The 16,766-nt window shown below is 37.9% G+C and overlaps 2 protein-coding genes across 9 annotated transcripts in view; one reads left to right on the top strand and one right to left on the bottom strand.

The window, feature by feature from the left end:
- Window positions 1-16,766, top strand: part of LOC149556713 (large ribosomal subunit protein bL19cy-like) — a 63,872-nt gene that overhangs the window by 18,465 nt on the left and 28,641 nt on the right. The gene's annotated exons all lie outside the window — the stretch shown is intronic.
- Window positions 1,297-1,800, bottom strand: LOC149556714 (uncharacterized). Its single transcript, XM_089829962.1, has one exon. It carries the CDS (start codon window positions 1,798-1,800, stop codon window positions 1,297-1,299), a length of 504 nt encoding a protein of 167 aa, XP_089686088.1.

Below are 16,766 nucleotides of genomic sequence, written 5' to 3' on the forward strand. Positions count from 1 at the left end.
CACAACTAGGTTTGCTAAGTGCCAACCAATCAAAGTTTGACCCACTTTCTGTTAGAATCCGAACCAGAAGTGTAGCAACAAGCACTAATTCAAAATAAGTATAATAAGGGAGATGGTAATGATTGTTCTAATCCAATACTTTAACTTTTTTATGTTATGACAGTGGTAACATGGAGCAATGAGAATATTCATGAAGATTTGCATAAAACATCATACATTCCAATTACATTCATCCAAATAACTAAATTAACGTCTGGACACTAGCCGCAAGGTTTTACATAAAACAACAATGCAGCAAGATGACATGTAACCTGGCACTGCTGTGAAGACGTCAACTGCTCACGTGACCCCAGCTGAGAGAACTCCTTATCAAGGCTCTTATTTGCTCACGGTGGTCAAGTACTTGCAGTGTTTGTTGGGTCGGCCTTCTTCTAGATTTTGACTTCAGCAACCCGACTTAATACTCGCAATACTGCTGCGTGACTATTGATGATGACGGTAAGGCTCCTAATGACTGTTATTGCCTCCTTATGTCTGCTGTGCTACGCATGGTGATTGATCAGCCCTATAATGCTCGGACTTAGATGACCCAACTTCCCTTGGATGTGTCCTTGGCCGGTTTTGATGCTACCATCTGCTGTATTGTTGTTGCGCACTACCACAGGGAGTAAGTCCATAATCTGCTGTTACCATCTGTTGTAACTGGTAACGCACTCTTCCCTCTACACACGAGATGGATACTGATCCCATGTCTTTCCAACTAATATAAAGAACAAGTAACACCACCCTTAGCTGATTAACCTCTGAAGTAGGCATCAATTGATTCTATATGTAATTTGCAATTCGTACCTGGTCTTGATAAATCTGAGAAGGGATACTGGGGCTACGTCCAGTCTCTAAAACTTCTTAAGGGGTTTTGTCCTCAAGAAATCCAATCACATTTAAGTAACCTCTGTATTTTGAACAATATCATATTTTCATTGTGTCAATCCCAATGAAGCTCCTTGCTTTTATAACCTCGATATGAGGGGAAATACAAACAACTAGGCAATGTGGGATAAAAGCCATTTTCGTCTTTTAGTCACATCAGTTACTTTTGTTATAAAATGACTTTAAGTCATAAAGTAACTTTATAAATCAAGTTTATAAAATAAAGTGACTAAATTATAGAAAGCCCCACCACTTAAATATCTCCCCAACGAAACCAAATAGAATCTTGTGACTGGTTGACATCCTCAAGATTAATGCCCTTAGCCTATCCGGATGGAAAGATAGACCAATAAGGCGCTAGAAGGCCTAGCGTGGAGAAGGGGACATTATAGTTTTCCCTTCCCAGGATTGCTTGCCCTCAAGCAATCTCAGTGTTGGATGTTGTAGGATTGATTTGCCCTCCCAAGTGGCATCTTCATATTGCAAATCTTTCCAGCAAATTAGGTACTCCCTGATGGACCTGTTACGCAGCTTCCTTTCTCTGATCTCAATCACCTCAGCTGGAACCAAAACCAGCTTCCCTTCCACATCAAGTGGGGGCAATCCAAGGGAAGGCACTACATGCTGACCAATTGCCTTCTTGAGGCAAGACACATGGAAAAAGTTATGAATTCTATTGTCATCTGGCAAGTCCAGCTCATAAGTAACCTCTCCAACCCCTCGAGTAATGCGATAGGGACCATAAAATCTAGGCTGAAGTTTTTCGGACCCACTCTTCTTCAAGGAGCTCTGCCTGCAAGGTTGGAGATGAAGGTAAACCATGTCACCTAACTCAAAACTTCGCTCTGTCATACAACGATCAACGTACATCTTCTGGTGATTCTGAGCCTGTAGAATGTTCTCTCGAAGAAATTTGAGAATGTCTTGCTGATTTTGTATTCAATTGAAAGATCCCTGATGGATCTCTGCTGCAAATCTGCTGTAGATTTATTTTATTTTGTTTTTTCCTGTTTATTAATGTTTTCTTGTAGAACAAGACGGAAATGCAGAAGAGTTTGTTTGTTTTTGTGTTTTTGATGATTATTCAACATAGAAATGAGAAGTAGCAAATGGCAAGAAAAGAGTCTGAAAATAAATAACAATATGCAGTAAAGTCAGAGTTGATACAAATCGTACCAGGCAGATCTTTGAATTATAGAGCCAAATAAAGGATCCAGTACATTTTCCCTAACAATGATGCCAAACTGGCTGATGGAAAAGGACTGTGAACATGCAAACGTCTGCTGCTGATTATCCGACTCTCTATATTTCAAAGTGTTGCAAATGGCGGCTACTGTTGCAAGGCTCACTTTCCCATGTACCAATAATCGTGCCCAGCTAAACAATACTGCAGACCCAAGCTGAAATGGTGTCCTTCCCTGATAACAGCTGATACCACTGAAAATTCCAAGACCAAATACTGTTGAGGGTTATGTCCCAGCCAGTAAATACCTTGGGGTTTGCGTCCCAGAATAAAATCGCCCAAGCAGAGCAAATTTGTAAACAAGTTTAAAATGCATAATATGAATGAGGAATGGCGCCTCCATCTCCTTATAACCCCTTCCAAAGCAAATCGAACCCTAAAGTGACTCCAAAAGGCGTTGGGTTACAAAAGTGATTTAAGTCTTATTTTAAAGTGGCAATGTTACTAAAAATGACCCTTTTTCTCCATAGACATAAATCCGTTCACTGAATCGCCCTGAGACCAAAGAGAAAGATTTAGAAAAGTTCAAGACCTTTCCAATGAGCTATCACACCAAGGGGTACGCATCTAGATGAGGTCAAAATTCCCCTTATTACTCCAAAATGGCTATTAACTTAACCTTATTTAATTATTAAACTCTAACTTAGGAAATATTAAAAATATAACCCAAATAGCTACAAAATGCCCAACTGACATCACAAACCATAAAATCATCTTGTCACCTGTCTGTGACTGAAGTCAGAAATCAAGGATCCACTGGCAGTCTCATCCCTAAAATCTAGGGATGCTCCTAAATTTTAGGAAACAAGCTCTATCCCTCTGAAACTGAACCCAAAGAGTAAACTCATGGAAACCCAACCCTGTGCATGATCATACCTCCTAAAAAGTAGGAATGAACCCCATAAATATAGGAACTGTCTCCTAAAAACAAGGAACGTCTCCCAACTGATCAATAACCGCCAGAACACCAAGTCCCCAACACTAAATAACCATACTGGGTCTCTATCCAACCCTGTCAGCGTACAAAACCCCATAATAAGCTGACTCACATGTTTCTGTTAGACTGAGCTAGAGTGGGGACATGACATCAATCTCCAGCTAGTGGTGCTCTGCTGTCCTATAAAGCTAGATCTACGAACGACAGTGGTTTGCTGCCATAGAGAGCTAGAAACGGTGTCATCCGGATGGACACGTGGTAGGAGTTGTAGCAGTATTCCCCTTGATATAACCATTTAACCCAAGCTCTCTATTGCTCCGTTACATAGTTCTGGAGATAACCCTCGACCCATTTGTTTACTATCTCAGTTTGCTCGTCCGTTTGTGGGTGTTAACTTGTGCTGGGTGTCAATTCCGTACCTGCCAATTTGAATAATTCTTGCCGAAAAGTGCTGAGAAATTTGCTATCTCTGTCACTCACAATGATCCGAGGGAGACCATGTAGACGAAAAACCTCTCGAAAAAATAACTTGGCTACCTGAGAGGCTGTCCAATCTGCAACTATAGCATAAAAGTGAGCAAACTTAGTCAATTTGTCCACAACCACGAAAATGGAATCTCTACTCTGCACTCTCGGTAATCCTATAATGAAGTCCATGGAGATACTCTCCCATTTCTGTGTTGGAATAGGGAGAGGTTGTAATAATCCGGTTGGAAACTCGTGCTCTGACTTGTTTTGCTGGCAAGTCTGGCATTCTTTGACATGCTGAAGAACATCGTCCTTGACGCCCTTCCATGAAAACCTTTCTCTGACTTGCCTATAGGTTTTGAAGAAACCTGGGTGTCCGGCTGATGGTGCATGATGTAGTTTCCATAATTCTTTCCTTGAGCTTTGGACTCTGGCATGAGATAGATCCTATCCTTATAAAAAATCACATCATCGATTACCTTGTACCTGCTGTCCTGGAGCTGCCCATCCATGATCTGGCAAGCTTGAGTATTCTTAGAATACTCAACCAGTAACTGGGACTTCCAATATGCCGATATCTTTGAAATGACACAACAATCTATTACTAAAGGTCTCCTGTAAAACGCTTCAGCAACTATATTGTTCTTACCCTTGACATACTCAATGTCAAAATCATAGGCCTGAATCTTGCTGACCCACTTTTGCTGTCTTTCATTGAGATCCTTCTGTTGTAAAAAATATAGCAAGTTGTTGTGGTCTGTTTTAACCATGAATTTGCCACCCATCAAGTACTGTCTAAACTTGGCTAAAGTGTGCATAATGGCTAGCATTTCCTTGTCATAGGTGGAGTACAATCTCTCATTGTCCTTGAGCTTCCGACTCTCATAAGCTATTGGATGCCTATCTTGCATTAGAACAACGCCAATTCCGCTACTTGAAGCATCACACTCTAAGGCAAAAGGGTGAAAGAAGTCGGAAAGTGCCAAAATCGGGCATGTGCTCATCACCTTCTTGAGCTTATCAAAGGTCACCTTTGCATCATCTATCCACCTGAATGCCCCTTTCTGTGTGAGATTCGTGAGGAGAGTTGTTATCTAAGAGAAACCTCTAGCGAACCTCCTATAATAAGAGCAAAGACTGAGGAAGCCCCTCAAATTTGATATGTTCCTCAGAGGTGGCCAATCTAGTATTGCTTGTATCTTTTCCTAGTGTACCTTCACCCCATCTGCACCAATCACATGTCCAAGGTAAAGAATCTCAGTCAATCCAAACTCACACTTCGATTTCTTCGCAAACAATGAATGCTCCTCCATAATGCTAAGTACCTCATCTAGGTTCTGCAAATGCTCCTCCCAAGTTTTGCTGAAAACTAGGATATCATCAAAGAATACCAACATGCTCTTGTGCAACTGTTTTCTAAAAATATGGTTCATACATGACTAAAATGTGGCCGGCTCATTGGTGAGCCCAAATGGCATAACCAAGAACTCATAGTGTCCATAGTGGCATTGGAAAGCTATCTTATGCACATCCTTCTCACGAACCCGTATCTAATGGTATCCAGATTTAAGATCTATCTTTGAGAAATAGAGTGCCCCATGTAATTCATCTAGTAATTCATCAATATGAGGAATAGGGTACTTGTTCTTAATGGTCCTCTTATTGAGAGCACGGTAATCAATGCACATGCGAAGAGTGTCATCCTTCTTCTTCACCAAAACTACCGAAGAAGCAAAAGGGTTGGAGTTGGGTTTGATGTGTTCCATGTCTAAGAGTTCCTTAATCGTCCTTTCTATTTCCTCTTTATAGTGCCTGGGGTGACGATAAGGAGTGGTAATGACGGGTTTGGCGCCCTCCTCTAACTTAATGATATGCTTGAACCCTCTATCTGGGGGAATACCCGAGGGTATGTCTTCGAAAACCCTCCTGTGCTTATCAAGCACCAGCTGAATGTCACAATGAAACTGCTGTCCTGAACCTATCGTTGTCTTGGAGGAAATGAAACAGTGCGCTGCCCACTCAATGTCATCATGCCTCATAATAGCCTCCATCCTGTGAGCTGAAATCACTCTGGGTTCACCCTCTGGCATGGCCTTGAGAATCACCTGTCGACTATCTTGTAAGAATTCTAGCTGCATCTTATTATGATCAATTGTGTACCCGCCGATACTCTGCAACCACTGTCTTCCCAACATGGCGTCTATTCCATCCAAATCAACAACATAAAAATCTGCCTCTAGAAGAAAGTCATCAAAGTGAATTGAAAGCCCTGGCACTTTCCCTATGCACCTCAGTCTATCGACCCCTGCCACTCTAACTTCAAACTCGGGTATGTCATCAACTTGTAACTTTCTCTTGGAAACCCAGAGTGTGCTTATGAAGTTATGTGATGCACCTGTATCTAAAAGACACACAATACACTGCCCTCTAACTACATCCTTCAAGCGAAAGGGGTGACCTGTGGGATCGCTAGAAAGGGAAGCTATGATAGGGAACTGTCCTAGAGTAGATTCCTTCTTCCTCTCTTTAGGAAGTTGCTCCTAATTTTCTTCCTCATTGCTGCCATCAACTTCGCTGCCCCCCTGTTCCTCATCCTCCTCTTCCAAAAGAACCTCGACATAGTGTATTTTACCTTTGCCAAGGCATCTATGATCCAGTGTCCATGGCTCCCTACAAGTGAAGCATAGATTCTTCCCCCTGAGTTCATTCCGTGTCTCAATGTCCAATTTGGGTGGGGAAGTCTTATGCTTATTCTTGTTCTTCTGGAATGAAGTAGACCCATTATAAGGTTTCTTTGGAGGCTGTAGTATCGAAGAAGGTGAGTCTAGATCATGTGTGATCTTAATAGCATCATCCAGTGTGTTTGGTTTAAGGACCTTGACCAAACCTCTAAATCTGTCCTGTAAGTCCTTAGTGAACAACATTACCTTACGCTGTTCTGTCATATCCGAAACCATCATCGAGATTCGCTGAAACTCATCAATGAAGTCATCTAGAGATGCACCTTGTCGCAACTGCGCCAAATCCCTGTAGTAGACTTCAATGTCCTTCTTGTCAAAATGGGTGATTAGCTTAGAGCTGAAACTCTCGTAAGATGTAACGAGACCATGATCGTGGGTGACCAGCCTATGATGCCACCAATCATATGCTGCTCCTATTAAATGCATTGTGGTGAATCTAATGGCATGTCTGCGACATGGGCTTAGGTGTCAAGTAGGTGTCTAGCTTGTGAATCCAAGCTCTAGCAGATGTCTTACGACTGCCATCAAAAATGGGGAGGGATAACTTGTTCATGGCGTGCTTTAAGTCCCTATTTTGTGCCCTAGGCCTCCTGTCCTACTGTGGTCTCTCTCTTTCCCTTTTTTGATTCATGTGTTGAACAAAGGTCAAATTCTGTTTAATCCGAATAGGGAACAAATCCCATTCATCGTACATGGTCATAACATTATTCGGAAGTAAGCCTGGTGCTGCGGGTTGGGCTACCTCTTCCTCGGCATTATTCTCAGCAAAAATGGGCATCAATGGCTTGTCAGTGTTCCGTGTGGGGGCCCTAGCAGCCCGGGGTGATCTTGCCACACTACCACCTCCGTTGTGAAGACTCAGTGCTCTCCTATGAGTCGAAGCTAGCTGCTGCATTGCCCCTATAAGCTGCTGAAGTGCAGTAGCAATATTATTTTGTCCATCTCTAATAGCCCGCAAGGTTTCCCTCACTTCCCGTTCCTGTTCATTCCCATCATGTGCCATTTGAATGATCTGTACCCGTTCAACTTGTTCACCTTGTTTACCTTGTTCAACTTGTATGCTTGTCCCAAAGGTTAGCTCCTCATCAACTGTATAAGTGTCCTCAATATCAATCTGATCTGAAGATCTTGTCTGTTTAGGTTGGATGTGATTAAAATTATATGGTTTTCTATTCATACCTATCTGACATTTTTCCTGTTCTAACCAACTTGCAACTTCAATAATTTACCTACAAGTTGGCAAGTCTTGTGGCTTTGATAGCATTGTAAGAATCCGAACCAAAGGTGTAGTAACAAGCACTAATTCAAAATAAGTATAATAAGGGAGATGGTGATGATCATTCTAATCCAGTACTTTCACTTTTTCATGTTATGATAGTTGCAACATGGAGCAATGCGAATATTCATGAAGATTTGCATAAAACATCATACATTCCAATTACATTCATCCAAATAACTAAATTAATGTCTGGACACTAGCCGCAAGGTTTTACATTAAACAACAATGCAGTAAAATGACATGTAACCTGACATTGTTGTGAAGACGTCAACTGCTCACATGACCTCAACTGAGAGAACTCCTTATCAAGGCTCTTATTTGCTCATGGTGGTCAAGTACTTGCAGTGTTTGCTGGGTCGGCCTTCTTCCAGATTTTGACTTCAGCAACTTGACTTAAAACTCCCAATACTCCTGCGTGACTACTGATGATGACGGTAAGGCTCCTAATGACTGTTACTGCCTCCTTACGTCTACTGCACTACACACGGTGACTGATCAGCCCTATCAACTAGGCAATGTGGGATAAAAGCCATTTTCGTCTTTTAGTCACTTAAGTTACTTTTGTTATAAAATGACTTTAAGTCATAAAGTAACTTTATAAATCAAGTTTATAAAATAAAGTGACTTAACTATAGAAAGCCCTACCACATAAATATCTCCCCAACGAAACCAAATAGAATCCTGTGACTTGCTGGCATCCTCAAGATTTTGACTTTAAGGCCTAGCGCAGAGAAGGGGACATTACACTTTCAGAGCCTCTAAGGCCTCAAAACTAAGTTCAAAGTTCTTATACCACTTTGCCAAAACAAAAAAAATCAATATCTTCAAAACCAGATTTGATCTTGCCATGAAACTTTATTGGTGAGCTCATATATCCAAATGAACCTCCAAGGAAGTAATTTAGAAAATCTATGCTCAAATAAATGCTTACTAAAAATAGCATCTTGGCAAAAATAGTAACCTTGCCTAAAGATAGCCCTTATTGAAAAACTAGACAATATTTTTAGGTGATGCAAGACTTCTCTTACAACTTGGTTGCTTGTACATCAGGTAGAGTCACAACCCTTCATCATTTACGGCCTTTGAAAGAATCACAACCCTTCATAATTTCCCCTCTTTGAAAGAGTCACAACCCTTCATAATTACCACCCTTTTGAAGAGTCCATAACTTTTTCCTTTGAAGGAGTCACTTATTTTTATTCTCATTTATCTTTTCTCTTCTATTAATTCTTCCTTGCTTCACACCACCTCTTAGCTCTCCCTTCCTTTCTCTCCTTTCCTTTTTATATCTCATGTTTGAGGATGTCACAACTTTTCATTTCATGCCTTTTGAGCCTTCATTTGCTTAAATTTAATTATGTTATTTTATTTTTTCGTCTCTTATATTTTAATTCATTATTATTGTTTTACTGCTAAATCCTAATTCAAAAAGGGGACATTACACCAAATCCAACAGCAACATGTTGGACAATTGAATCATCCAACATGGCATGTCGTGGATCAATAGGCCATTACTTTCTTCTCCTTGTTTATAGGAATTTCTTTGTGAGAAAGGAGCCACAAGTTTGAATGCACAAAGACCAAGTCCGCTTTTTTTGGGTGTAGTCTATTGTACTTTATTGAGGGGAAGGAGTATGTGTTCCGATTCCTCTCAAATGAAGATGAACTAGCAACCTATCAAGATTTTGAATTTAGAGAGTAAACAATTATGAATAAAATTAAAATATAAATTCAGTAACGAGAATCTTTAAGAGTTAAGAACTTAACAATCAAATTTTGATGGCAAGAGATTGTAGGTGCGGGTATAATTCTCCATAGAAGTACCACCAACCAAAGCTCCCATACTTGGACTTGGTTTAGAGTTTGCAAGGTGGACCCAACACAGGACTTGAGACTTGGCAAAAAAACTTGGCTAAACCTAGCAAAGTGAAAAATCTCAAGAAATATAAAGATTTTTAAGGACTGGAAACTTGTTTCGTGCACCCTTGAATAAAGCTTAAAGACACTATAACATCAACAAACAAAAGCTAATTTGATCACATACATAAATATACGTCAATCACATAAGTACAAACACAAATTGTAGCTAATGAAAATAACAAACTTAGATATATAAAATTATAAATATTATCAAATGTATATTAAACTCACAGAATATGAAATTCATGACATCAAATATTCAAAATATATATGATAACATAAATAAGTGTATGGCTCAGTCTGAACCTCAAAGGAGCTTGCATCCCTACTACGAAGGTGTCGTCCAACGTGGATTTGGATAAATGAACAACCATCTGTGCCTGTGAGACACTACTTTGATCAGCATTAGTTGTGCTTGTGCCTGTCTTATTGTGCTCTATCCTCCTTTGCCATGGCTACAACCTTAGACTCTTTTTTCTTGGTCAATCCTCCCAAGGTCCTCATCAATAAAGACAAGATCAATAGATTCACCTGCTCAAAGTCTAGATCGACTCCTCTAACATGATTGGGTTAGAGTCACCGTCCATAATCTATCTTGTTTTAAGATGAAGGTTGTAATGAACAAATGCTAGATTATTCAACATCTCCACGAACAATCTATTACACGTTTTTTAGTGAATGTGCTTGAACATGCTCCAGTTGCACTTAACTCCAAGTGCTCCATGATGACTTAATATGTAGATGACAATTCCCCAAAGGTTTGGTGTTTCAATACCAAACATTTGCCACCATCTATCTGAAAAAATAAAAACAAAAAGTCAAAGTCATTCTCATTTCCAACTTTAAGACTAAACTATAAAATCAAATTATGCACTTAACATATATTTTTACCTAGTTGCAATTTTGTGAGAGCAACTTTGCACATTTGTCTACCACAACTCCCCTTGTGCATTATCAATTGCCTCTTTCTCGTACAATGTAGTTTTGATTGGTATCACTACTAGACATCTTCTCTACCATTGAATAGAGCTTAGCAAGAACCTCTTCATCCGCCTTAAAATCAACACGAAAATAGTATGCCAAATTGAGGTAATAAGTGTGCATGGATGGGCTTGTGAAGATGGAGGTGCCATCTCCTATCAGTTATCACCCATAGGATGATTTTTACTCTCATCTCCACTGTATGTAGATCTACTAACCTCCTTGACCCTATCCATGACCTCATATATGTGGCCCATAGCTGGCTTCTCCCCATCGACAACTTGTAGGTTAACTACTCGGGGCTCAATGACCTGCAAATATTATGAAACAATAATATTTAAGTGTGAATGAAAATAAGCAAAATTGCAAAGTTGCAAACAAAAGAAAAACATGCATACAAATTAATAGTAAATACTTAAACATATATATATATATATATATATATATATATATATATATATATATATATATATAAAATTTATAAAAAATTACTTATACGAATTTTGCTCACGGGGTCCAAACTTGCCTCATCAAAATGCAATCTCCTACATCCATCCTTGGCATGGTCGTAGTATAGATTGAGGAAGCCGACTCCTCACCAACAAACATGTGTCTCAAAGCTACATTTGACTGTATCAAGGATTCTAATGTGATAAAATTTGAAGCGATTCTTGTGATACTAGGATGAGCCAATTCCTTCTGTCTCGTGTATTGCTCCATTATGCTAAGGACCAATGCATGATTGTAGATATGCTTGCAAATGTTTTTCGCCTTATTAATGTATGATTTGACTTGTTCAAGTTTGTCAATATTCTTCAATACAGTATTTGGGTGTCTCCATCAAAAGTCTACTTGCAACAACATAACTTGTTGGATTGCCCATCACCACCTAAACCACATTTTCTTCCTCCACCTCACGTATGATTTCCTCAATAGCCTCACCTAAGTTTGTGACATTTTTGACATGTGAGGAAGCATCAATGAACTTAAGAAACATGGTCTATCTTGCAATGAAAGCAAAATAATAATCAATCAATAAATCATAAACTACAATATTCAATTATTATTGACTAAATCAAATTCAGATTATTTAATGCATTTATGGAAGTAGAATGATCAATCATTTCTGCAGGAAACAAGAAAATTTAGGAGTATCCTATTCCTCCTTGTTCCAAGCATCTTTCATGATGCTGCAACCCTTTTTGCTCCAAAACACTCACAGGTCCTCTAGTTCTTCTTTTATATTTACAACCATTTCTAACAAAATGGGGCCACTAAACTGAGCATTATTAGGGGCTTTAAATCCCACTCCACAAATGGTTACAACACCTATCATGCCTTGCTAGTGAGTAGGCCTGTCACAAATAGATTAAATAAGTATGTGTAGTAAAATTATAAAATTTCGTTAGACAAAGCAAAGTTCAAAGTTCAATCTATATATTATGAATTATAAACAATCAAATAAAAGAGAATTACGTGCAGCAATAAACTGAGCATCACTAGGGGCTTTAAATCCCACTCCACAAATGGTTACAACACTTATCATGCCTTGCTAGTGAGTAGGCTTGTCACAAATAAATTAAATAAGTATCTGTAGTAAAATTATAAAATTTCATTAGACAAAGCAAAGTTCAAACTTTAATCTATATATTGAGTTGTAAACAATCAAATAAAAAAGAATTACATGTGGAATGTTGCAAAAGTACCAATACTCGCAAATTGTTTTTTTTGCAGCATCATGGACCTTCTTGTTCTAAGGCATGCTTTCAAGTGAGGGCTTTGAACCAGGAGTAGTGAGTGGCACAAAATAATTGCTCAACCTAGATTTCCGAACTCAAGGACCAAATCTAATAGTGCTATTAGGAGGAGAAGTAGAAGCTCTAGCACTAGTAGAAAAACTAGGACAAAATGGAGGCATGGAAGAACCCTCTCCAACACAACCTACGGATGCAGCTGAATGGGAAGCAATACTGGCCAACTCTTCCTTGTGCCTCCTTTGTTTCCTTTAATTGTTCAAATGTTTTTAGTTGCACATAACATGCATGGATAGCCTTGGGAAGTGCTTTAAGACACAACTCAATATCATGGCCATGTATCTGATCAATATGGTATTTAAATCTATTAATGGTACCATGATTAATTTTTTTTACAATATTTACATTTCATTTGTCCTTTTGTTCTAGCAGGAATTTTTTTGGTAGTTTCCAAGCCTTATATTTTCAAATTGCTTTCTGAGCCTCAAGTTTAGGCTAGGAGTAAGCATTACGGGAAATTATGGTCTTCGAAATTTCAAAGCTGTTGCAATAAGACAATTTTAGAAAATAATTACCATTTGTTCATTGTGTTTTATAAACTAATACAAAAAATAGGTTTTGTCCAAAAAATAAGTAGGGTTTGAAAAGTTAAAACTTCTCAGTTCTTGAATCTTGAACCTTTTCCTTTCAAATTCAAACACAAAGTTCAAAGTTCAAACTTAAAAGAAAAACAATCAACATACCCTGTTTTTTAGAAAAAATTGTAAATACACATTTACAATTTTTTTTCTAAAAACTGTAGGATTGCTATTGCTATTGTTTTTCGTTGAAGTTTGAAATTGTGATTTGAAAGGAAAACATTCAACTTCAATAATTGGAAGGTTTTAAAAAAATAATGAAGAATTTTAATTAGAAAATCAAAATGCCAAAAAAAAAAAAAAACATTAAATTTTACACTTACCTCATACAACAAATTTGATATGAGACAAAGCTCTTTGTAATTGCTGGTATGGGCTCTTTGATGCTATAAATGCAAGTATTACTCTGTTCCAATGTGATTTGTTGAAGATTTTATCTCTTCCTCCATGCTGGTTGCACTTCTACGGACTCTTATTTTTTTTTTCTAATCTGACACTTTTCTTTTCTCCTCAATACAATGAAATGAAATGCTTTTTAGGGTTGGGATGAACAAATAGCAGAAAACAAAACTTAAAAAATTAACTTTTTATGTTTTTTCAAACTTTTTCTCTACCAACGCCGATTGAGGCTTGTCATCGGAATTGCTGGGTCAGCATGTGACTTGCCAACTCGGGAATAATGGTGAGGCTTGGCTTGGATTCGTTCGAGTTTAGGGCTCTAAGACTCGCCTAGGGTCACCTGACACGTGACTCGCTGAGTTTAGCCGAATCCAAGCAATTTCGAGGACTCTACTACCAACTATGAGAATCATACCTATGCTTGTCCTAAAGAGCTTCAAGATCATCCACACTCATCTGTGCTTGCAGTACTCATGAATTCAGCCCTTACTATAGTCATGGTCAAAGAGTTTGCGAAGGGTTGTGTTGTATCCTTGAGTTACTTTAGGATCTCTATATGGGGCAAGTTCTTGTGCCAGTAAGGAGCTATTGACTATAATACTTGGGACTCAATGCAAAGGCACGTAGATGCAATGGAGTGGCTGTTTTGTTCCATCTCTCTACAATGATTTGTTGTAGTTCTTTGGTGAATGTTTCTTCAGATTTTGCTGTCTCACATTTATGATGATTTTCTTGTTCTCAATCTTTGACTTGATGCCATCATATACCTCACCCAAGTCTATCCATGTCAATATAATGGATCATGCTCAATATGGGCTCCAAAAAATTTAGGAGGTACTCTACAATACCACCAAGAGTCATCTAGTGTTTTGATTGTCCTAATGTTTGATGCCCTTGTAGTGCTAGATTGCCTCTATATACACCAATTAGGGCTGATTACCATGGTAGATAACACCTCATCAACCTTTACAAGTTGTCTCAATGCAAGTGTGCTGGAGGCAAAATTGGTCTCATCAACCTATTTCAAAATCAAAATAATAAAAAATTAAAGTATTAAAAAACTTAAATAGTTTACTAAGTGAAACAGATTTGTCTAAATTTTTAGTTGGTAGTTGGTGATGAACATTTGGATCTCCTCGGCATCAAAATATACTTGTTTGATGAATTAGATTTTGTTGCCATTTGTTGCAGCATTAGTGAGTGAGTGGACAGCACAAGGTGTCCAAAAATTGTGTGAATACCACTCCTCAACCAATAACTTAGAAGCCCTATAGTTTTTAGCATTGTTTGGAAGTAAATCTCAGAAATTGAAGTAAATTTGATCTTCATTGATAGATATTTACCATTTAGTATTTCATTAATTGACATCTTCATCCTCTCACAACTCACAAGCCATAGTAAAACATATATATTTATATCAGCATTCTTGTTTGGAAGTGAAGTAAATTTGATCCTCATTTGTATAAAGATATTTGGCATTTGCATCGATTGATTTCTTCCTTCTTTCTAGCCATCAAATAGTAAAAATATATATTCATATCAGCATTCTTGTTTGTAAGTAAATCTCAGAAATTTAAGTAATTTTGACCCTCATTAATATAAAGATAATTTGCCATTCACATTTATTGATGTCTTCATTCTCTCACAAACCATCAATTTGTGTATATATGTTTATGTAGCCGTTTATACAAAACCATATAAGAAAAACCAATTTATTGCAGTATCTATCATAAGAGATAAGACAAAGTGGAAGAAATTGCGTAAGGGGACATTACACAATTGGACCACTTTTTGTCTTGCTTTTTACTTAATCTGGACAACCTTTTGGTGAGGCACGCTCCATACTACAAGTCCATCATCCATGACTTAAAACTATAAAAAGTGTCCTAACTTCTATTAGCAACCCTCTATTGGTTTGAGAGGCCTTTTTTTGATGCTTAAATGAAAAATTGGGTATTCCATTGCTTTGGTGTGCTCCAATTGTCTAGATGACTATTTTCTTCACTTTTTCCATCAACTTTGGGTCAGCTAGTCCTTTGGCATGCTCCAATGCATGGGGACATTCTCTTTTCCATACCGTAGTCAATTTTGCATCCTCTTGCCATCCAAACATTCTTCATTTTGTTTGATATGTTCGAAAATGTTTATCATTGGCTATGTGAAGGCACTAAGTAGAGCTGAAAGTATGTCATTCATGCATTTGGTAAACAAGGAATCAATCAAGACTTATTAAGCAAAAGGTTTACAACTGACATGAAAACAATTACAATTATTCTTTTATGGGTACAATCATAGATTTTAATATTGCAGATATCTCTGTGATAAGTTTTCTTATCAGGATAAAATCTGCGGTGCGAGAAGTTAGGAACTTTTTGGTAGGAAAATATCGCAAAAAAAATCCAAAATATCAACTGAGAAACTGACAAAATATCAGCGATAACTTGATGTTTTATTGCGATAAGTCAGAAACTTATCGCCCACGGGTGCATATACACAACAATGACCCAAAAAAGGGCAAAACATAAGCTTTTCGATTGAAAAAACAGGATTGGAGAGGAGACAAAGGGTAGACTGTTTTGATATTGTTCTTATATTTGATTATAGTTTTACAAAAACAATTTGCTACTTTTAGTTTTCTCTAGAGTTCAGACTATGGATACCAGCCATCAGCATTCCACATGAGGATACATTTTGTTACCTATTTGCATGTACATATATCTAGATCAGCTTGTGTGGTTTTACTCATTAACTGACTCGTTAGATGCATCTCATTATTTGGTTTTGTAAAAAAATGCATTTCCAAGTAAATCTAAGCAATTTTTAAAGTTTCTGATAAGTTTTCAACTGATCTCTGATATTTCCCGATATCTTTTTTTTGCAATTGCTAATGAGTTGCCGCTTGCTAATAAGTTGCCGATAACGATATTTTGAACTATGGGTAAAATAATTGGCTTTGTTTGGGGATGATGACACATACTTGGGGCATAGGAAAACTTCTTGAATCTTTGGTTCATTTTAGCAGACCGATGTCTTTTATTAGTCAGGCATGGAGTCAAAAGATTTCTTAGATTACTTAAATTTCTAACTAAACATTCGTAAGTTAGTTATCCTTAAGAAATGCCAAACTACCATTGAAGTTGCTCTCTTTCTAGAAATGACCTCAACCCATTTCATGAAGAAATTAATTGTCGCAATCAGAACATAAATATGTATTATTCTTAAAGATGTATTCAGCGTTCCGATGAAATCTAACCACTATTGCTGAATAGGAGCTTCTATGATTAGTGTTGACATGTTGACATTTTTTGGCCCACTTATGCAACATGGAGCTTGGTAGGCTAATAATATTGGACTCTTAAGATCTTGAACTGATAGCAATATTGACTTGCTGTGAAAAAATATCTCCTACTTATCTTGAATACTGTCATCCTTGAGGAAAAGTGACAATTGCAAGGCTTATTATGGAATCTGTCTAG

The sequence above is a fragment of the Cupressus sempervirens genome, chromosome 5, assembly GCF_028749045.1.
Source record: "Cupressus sempervirens isolate cs-2001-9-10 chromosome 5, ASM2874904v1, whole genome shotgun sequence".
NCBI classification, from domain to species: Eukaryota; Viridiplantae; Streptophyta; class Pinopsida; order Cupressales; family Cupressaceae; genus Cupressus; species Cupressus sempervirens.

What these genes read in the sequence shown, in the direction of transcription:
- LOC149556714 (XM_089829962.1), bottom strand. Translation starts at nt 1,800, where the DNA reads ATGTACGTTGATCGTTGTATGACAGAGCGAAGTTTTGAGTTAGGTGAC.